We start from the raw sequence: 7,913 nt of genomic DNA, 5'->3' as shown, positions 1-7,913 counted from the left end.
CAAGATGGCAGTGTTGGAATTTTCCAGCGCTGGCCTAGACAACGTGAGAGTTTGATGCGCTGGCCATTGTGCCTTTTTTTTTCTTTTCCTCGTCGAGTGCACTAGTATTTTATGGCGCTTGGAATTTGAGCGCTGGAATATTCTAGCGCAGGTCAGGGTAGCGCTGATTTATTCTGGCGCTGGGCTCCTGGCTGCGGAAATTTGTTTCTGATTCACAGCTTTAACATTATTTCGACATTTTAAAGAATTTTTTTTTGGAACTCGATAAGCATTGTTGACCTTAAACTAAGCGTCTGGTTGATTAGTTTCACATAGCACATAAAAATCTACATTTAATTAACAACGAGCATGATTTCAAGTATAATGCACATTTAGTTTATGCTAGTATCTAAGGTTCAAAAGTCTTGGGTGTCAATTGTCAAAGTGTACCAAACCTATCGTCAATTCCCCAACAGGCCTTTATCAGAGTAGCCAGGTTCATGACGAATTTTATCAAGGCCTATCGGGTACGTGTTGGAGTGGCATATACCGTGAATGGACCTAGGAGATAAGCGGTTTAGTTTTGGTGGATGTGCTACATTGCGAATGCATCGAGTGGATAACATCCGCAGCGCGTGCACCCCTGGGCTGATAGGTGTCCTTAGTCTGGACTTCCGAGATGAAACATGCCAAGGAAGTCGAGATTCGTTTATGCGGTTCTGTCGCGGATCATTCGTCACATTGAATATTCAGGTCGTCCCAACTTAATATGGAAATAATTGTGCCGTAGCGTTCGATTTCTGCTATATGGCTTCCTCACCGACGCACTACTTGCACAGATTATTTCAATTATTGTCCCCAGCGGAGTCGCCACTGTGAGGGGTCGAAAAACACGACGGGGCGCCTCTTAGGAAGAGTGTAAGGCCCTCACGACTTTTCCCCTCTGGATGTGGCAAGCATATTAAGTAAACAGGGACTAACTGTGGGCGTTAGCCTCTTTTACTAGTCTTTAGGAGTCGCCATTCAGATTTAGAAAACTGACAAAACCTGGTTATCGTGATATGCCTATAGTGCAAACATATGTGATTCACGACGGCCATAGAATCCCTTGTGATCCCTGGTATGGAGATCCCTTAACGTACATCCAGCGGAGCAGAGATTGAGAATTCGGGGGACATTTATTAATACGGGGAGTGCCCAACATTAGCCCACGCGGTGCGGTCCTTACTAGTTTAATTGTGATGATGATGGGACATGCGTTATGCTACATTACTACTCTTGATTGATTTTAATGCACATATATTACTAAACAGATGTCAAAACACTGATTGAAGTTTATTTAAGGGTGCTTAACAATAAACCGGTTTGTCCAAGTATTATCTGATTTAGACGTGGGCAATATAACATATTAAAGTTAGCAAATTTATATGGTGGAAAAAGCAATAAAAATATAGATATATTCACGTTACAATAAAGCGTAGGCTAAACTACAGTTCTCAGGAACACTTACCACTCGCCTTAGCAGAGCCTCCTTTTAGCTTTTAGGACAACCTTTATACTGACTTTTAGATTTTTATCCTTCCTTTAATAATTTCATCAGAGTTTCCTCTTAGATTCCTTGGTTTTGGCTTATGAATTGGGTAAAACTTCGGTAGTAATTGTGATGGTTTGAATACTTGTACGGACAGAGTTCTGTTTAACGAGAGTTAATACGGCAGAACTGTTACGAATACGGGGGTGGGACGTCAACAAAAACTTAGTATACTAGAGAGGGAAGAGAGAATTCAGAATATCAGAGGAGTGAGACTGGATTGATGACTGAAAACGGGGTGCAGAAGGTTTGTATTTATAGTGTAGGTAGTCGAAATAAGATAGATATTTGAAAGGCTCGATCGCTAGAAAAAAGTAGCGCTCGAATTTCCAGCGCTCAAAACTGGAGCGTAGGAATATTATGGTGCTTCATAAGATATGATTTGAAGAGTTTGAGTTTCAGTTAGAAACAAATCGCAGCGCTGGAAAAAAATGGCGCTTGAATTGGGACCGCTCCAGCGCACGAAATGCCAGCGCTAGAACATTCCAGCGCAGGCAGATCTGCGGATTTCCAGAAAACTCAATCTTTAACAGCTCATAACTTCTTTATACGAACTCGAATTCTTGCAAATAATATTTTGTTGGAAAGCTACGGAATCCAGATTTCCAATGCAGCTGGTCTTGCATCAATGCGCTTCGTAAATCTCGAGTTATATATGGCCCAAAGAGTTGAGGTCGGTCCGTTTCAGCGAAGCCCAAGTAAAAGCCTTATAACTTATTCGTTTTAAATCGGATTTGGGCTTATGATAAGTCTATGGAAATCTTATTCCAAGGCCTATACAATCATGTCATTTTCATGTTCTAAATCATAATTTATAAGACAGAATTTGATTTCGGAAGGACGTATTTATTTGCTAAACGGGCTAAAGAGCGTATTCTAGGCACTCGTAAGCATTTTAAGTAACTTGGGTTAACATTTACATGTATTGTGCCCAATAAGTATGAGTTTGAGAAGTTGTACTTTTTGAGCTATGTTAACTGAAGGCAAGCACTAGAACATCGTGGCGCGCACAGGTGTACTATAATGCGGACCATCATATTCATTCTTTCTATCGATGCAACCACATATTAAGCCGTATCGGGATGCGAATGCGACTAAATATGTGTCCAGTCTATTTTAGGAAGCTTTCAATTTATGGAAGTTTACTATATTTAACAGGTACTGCTCCGAGTGGTCTCTTCAGTCAGTCGAGGGTTGTTCTTTAGCTAATTAGAGTGCATTGTTGGCGAGCGGGTTATAGTTTCATCATCGAATACACCGTGTCGGGCCTAAGGGAAAATGTAGGCGTCTATAATGGCCGTAAAAGAAAAGAAAAAATTAAAGGAAAAACGACAATATATCATATATGCCATGTCAGCATATTACCTAATGTAGTAAGTCGTTGTTGAAAGGAACCCTTTAGAAGAAGGTAGGTCTAAAAGATTGTGTTATTCTTAGTTAAACGAAAATTAAGCCCTTTCTAAGCAGACCGCTTAAATGTTGTAATATTTAGAATCATTTTCTCCAATAAATTTATTTCAACCAAAATAAGCTTTTTTTTAATAAAATAATTTAAGTTAAGACTCCATTCTATTCGACTTATTTTGTCCAAAATTATATTAACTTAAATAAACTTATCTAAATTTAACTTAGGAAAAATTGATGCTAAAATACAATCTTTAAGCGATCTGATTAAAAAGGACTAACTTTATGTTTATCTAAGAATAACGCAACCTTTTGGACCTATCTTCATTTAAAAGGCTCCCCTCTACAATAACTTGCTAAAATAGGTAATATGCTACAACATTTTTTAATCTTCTTGATAATTATATAAAGAAAATTGTTGAATTTGTGAGGTTGATTTTCATATTACCTATTGTAGCAAGTCATTTATGAGGGAAACTCTATAAAAGAAGACAGGTCAAAAAAGTTGTGTTATTCTTAGTTAAACGAAAAGTCAGTCTTTTTTAAGCAGATCGCTTAAAGGTTGTATTTTTAGAATCAGTTTTTCCTTTAACTTATATGAACTTATTTTATATGAAATTAATAAACTTATTTCGTAAATGTATGATTTTTTTTCCTGAACTTAACTGAACTTAGTTGAACTTATTTTGTTTGAAACAAGTCAAAATAAGTTGAACAGAACAAAGCCAAGTTTAGAAAAGTTCAGATAATTAAGATAATTTCGGATAAGTTAAGATAAGTTCAAATAATATAAGTTTAAACAAAATAAGTCGAATAGAACAAGCACCTGCATAACAAGTAGAATGGAAAAGGCTGCATAGATGTGGTGAACAAGCTAGCCCCAAAAGTAAAGCTAGCCCCAAAAGTACCTTCATAGGATGTTTAGCGGTTCAAAATAGGCTAGCAACCAAGGACAGATTACTAAGGTGGAACTTGAGTATTGATGGCAGACGTGGCTTATGTCAAATGGCTGATGAAACTCTTAATCATTTATTTTTCTTCTGTCATTTCTCTGAGGAAGTTTGGAGACTGGTGCTTCAGAGTAGGGAGTCCATACACATAAAATGGTTTTATGTTGACTGGACTTAAAATGCAATGGGTGGTTGACATGTCAGATTGTACATTTTGGTTTTAGGTGGGAAATGGTATATTTTAGGAGGGAAAGGTTTTCATTTTTTCCGCCAGTTTGCTCTTCACAGCGGGTATTCTAGCGCCCAAAAATCCTCTGAAATTTTCCCCGCCTAAATTTCCCAAAAAAAAAAAAAAAAAAAAAAAACGGAAAGTGAAGCTGAGCATTAACTATCCACAGAAGGTTATCACTTACCAGGCTTGTTGTCGTATAATATATGAACCACTAATTTATTAAGCGGGATGCCCGATGTTGTTGATTGAAGTTGACGGAGAAACCTATGTACCTTGTGTGTATAAGATTTTATTTTCGTGGATAAGTTATGTATGTTATCCATTTTAATTTAATTAATTGTATATGTCTAATTAAAAACAAAATGTTATTTTATTATATCAATTTTTTATTTGTTTATTTTAATTTAATTTGAAGATTTTCGATACCTATTTATTTGTATAAAAGCATTGTATGATTTAATTTAATTTGTATTAATTTATTATTTGTTTAATTTCATTTGTTATGCCAGAGTACAATGGTTAGTATAGACCTTAATGTTGAACCTGACGTCGTAGAAGGAACTATTGTGAATTCAACTACGCCAACCACCCCTTGTCCATGAATGTGTTTTGAGTCCGGTAGTGAGTTTTTTGAATTTTGCAATCGTTATGCGTACATGACTGGTTTTGAGTTGTTTGTAATATGTAGTAAGATTAAGAAGGAGTACAAGGATAAGGGTGTTAGTAGAGTTGGTATTGGTGAGCTTGAGGCTAGGCCTCATACGATGGAGATGATCAGATTAAAGTGTAAGAAAGGTGGCGTGAAATCTAGTGTCGGGTCTAATGTTACTGGTTGCAACGTATTTTTTTATGGTAAAGAGAAAAACGGAGAGTTTGTAGTTATTAGTTGTGATTTGGTGCATAATCATCCTCTATTGCCCGAAAATAGTAGGATGATGGTTAACTATAGAAGCATCGATAGTGCTACCTTTGATAGGGTAATGATAAATGAACGTGCCGGTGTTAGCATTAGTAGAAACTTTGGCACGCAATTGATTGAAAAGGGTGGTTTTGATAATATGACGTTCAACAAAAAAGATTTGAGGAACGCCATAGCTGTTGAACGTCGTAAAACCATGTTTGACAAAGGGGATGCTGTTGCACTTGAAGAGTATTTTAAAGCACAACGAGATCTGAATGGCGATTTTTATAGTTCTATAGAACGAGATGAAGAGGGTATTTTAAAGAACGCATTCTGGTCCAACGCGCGTAGTAGAGGAAGTTGCAAATATTTCGGGGATGTGATCAGTTTCGACACCACCTTTTCTAGCAACAGGTATGTTATTTTATTATTTATTTGTTTCTATTACATAACTGTGGTTGTTAGTTTTTTGGGTTATTTAGTTTAGTCTTCTTGAAATTGAATTAATTGTGCATGTGGTAGTGCATGTTATTGTAATGTTATTTTGTATGCATGCGATAATAATTTACTTGATATTGTTTTTCCATCCTACTTCACACAATAATAATTACTGAATTAACTAGGTATCGTATGCCATTTGCCCCGTTTGTTGGCGTCAACCACCATGGGAGGTCAATTGTTTTTGCTGCCGCTTTAATCTCACACGAAGACACTCCGAGTTTTGTTTGGGTCTTTGAGGAATGGCTTAAGTGCATGGGAAAGCCTCCTAAGGGGATTATAACCGATCAGGACAAGGCAATAGGTAGAGCGATAAGCATAGTTTTCCCTGGGGTTCCTCATAGGCTTTGTTTGTGGCACATGCTACAAAATGCCTCTCGCAATCTCGGCAAGCTCGATGAATGGAAAAGCATCGACACGCTAATTAGAACCGCCGTTCATGACATGCTCGATCCCGAGGAGTTTGATGAGGCTTGGTGTCTTGTGATGGACAAATATAATCAACGTCAGGGTTGGATGCTGGATGCGTATGATAAACGTCGGCAATGGGCACCAGCTTACAATAGAGGTAAATTTTGGGCTGGAATGTCCTCTACGCAACGAAGTGAAGGTATGAATCGCACATTCAAAATTCATGTAAACTTAGATTGTGGATTAACGCAGTTTATTAAAAACTACGAGTTCTGTATGAAGATAAAGGCAGAGGAAGAGTCGAAGGATAATCATAATAGTATAGATAAGCCTCCTAAACTTGATGTGGACAAGAGTGTGTTAGCTGAGTATGTGTTGCATACTGTATACACCAATGAGATGTTTGCTGCGGTTGTGAATGAGCGTAAAGGTTTAACCCATACGAACGTAACCAAAACCAATGCAATAGGGTCACTTGTATTGTATAGAGCAGATGAGAAACTGACCTCCCCTCATTGGAGGAAAAGGTTCAAAAGTTACGTTGTTAAAGTAGATAAGGTTAAGGGGGAAGTCAGTTGCTCATGTCAGTTGTTTGAATTTAGGGGTATTTTATGTAGGCACATACTCAAAGCAATGGATGTGGAGGATTTCCAATTTATACCGGAGAAATATATACTAGATAGATGGACGAAGCAAGTTAGGTCGTATGAGAGTGTTAGGGTTTCATACTATGATCCTGAAGAAACCGCAACGTTAGCCAAAGCTAAAGAGCTTTCCCAAAGACATAATTATTTGAAAGAATTAGCCATGCGCAATGAAGCTGCCTACAAGTTATATACGGAAGGCACTGATAGTCTTAGGCTGAAAATGGAGGATGCAGTCGGTATAAGAAAGACTGGTGAAGGAGGTGATCAGTCTATTTGTTGGTGGGATCCCGAAGCACGTAACGTATTTGGTCGTCGTAGGCTACGACCGAGGGAGTGTAATGAACGTGCCCTAAAGAGGGCATCTCAACCTGCTGAGGATGGTGCCATTAAAACCCCCATTGATAAGAGGCATGTTGGGCGGTCTAAGAAAGGACCGTATTCAATTTACGACAAATCAACGAAGAACCAAGCATGTAATCATGCTGAGATTGCAGCGAACGAGGTAATGTAAAATTGTTTGATTTTTTTTTTATTTGAATGTTTATTTTTTATTACGACTTATAATTTATACAAGTTACGGTAATTGTAGGAACTCATAAGGTCTACTTATGGCCATATTCCTAGCTACCGGGCAAGGCAAGAGCATGCGAACAACGTTCAGGATGCCCGTTTACATTCCTCATCCATTGGACCTGTTTTAGAAGACATTCCTGAATCATCTCAAATAAATTTGTCCGAAGATATATCTCAAACTTTTGATTATGATACCTTTGAATGGAACACAAGACTTGGAGGAAGATTGACCATGTAGTTGTTTTTATCAATGTTATAATGAATTGGGTACCGTATTATCTGTATGGCATTTTTGCGCTAGATTGTCATTTGAAGTTTGTTTATTGGTACTTTTTAAATTTAATCTAATTTTTAACTTTAAATAAACGCAAAGCGTTGAACTGAATTGGACATCAAAATAGTACGGGGAAAAGCTACAAAAAAAAGTGTGCGGGTTAGGGGGGGTGGGGGGAAGGTTAATATGCATAATGCCGCTGCTACCAGGTATCGAACCTCAGACCAAAGGGGAAGCAATGCTCTATGTTAAGGCAGTAACCATTGTGACGTGAGGCCGAAGCCATTGCCTCATTTGCGTCAAGAATATACTAATAGTTTGACTTAATGCTCCACGTGCTGATAAAAGTAATTAGAATACCGTCTTTAATTACATTTCGTTGACACGCATACAACGATTAATTAATTAAATTAAATTTACTACATTGGAATATTTTTACATTTATTTTGTTCA

The 7,913-nt window shown here is 37.6% G+C and overlaps 1 protein-coding gene across 1 annotated transcript; it reads left to right on the top strand.

Annotated features, from left to right (window-relative positions):
- The first annotated feature begins 4,418 nt into the window (after nt 1-4,418).
- On the top strand, nt 4,419-7,530 carry LOC130467982 (protein FAR1-RELATED SEQUENCE 5-like). The gene is made up of 3 exons (XM_056837226.1): nt 4,419-5,471; nt 5,681-7,115; nt 7,203-7,530. Exons 1-3 carry the CDS (start codon nt 4,759-4,761, stop codon nt 7,422-7,424), a joined length of 2,370 nt encoding a protein of 789 aa, XP_056693204.1. The 5' UTR covers nt 4,419-4,758; the 3' UTR covers nt 7,425-7,530.
- The last annotated feature ends 383 nt before the right edge of the window (nt 7,531-7,913 follow it).

Source organism: Spinacia oleracea, chromosome 2 (assembly GCF_020520425.1).
Source record: "Spinacia oleracea cultivar Varoflay chromosome 2, BTI_SOV_V1, whole genome shotgun sequence".
NCBI lineage: Eukaryota > Viridiplantae > Streptophyta > Magnoliopsida > Caryophyllales > Amaranthaceae > Spinacia > Spinacia oleracea.
Note: the sequence above shows the minus strand (reverse complement) of the source record. Positions and strands in the feature narration are given on the sequence as shown.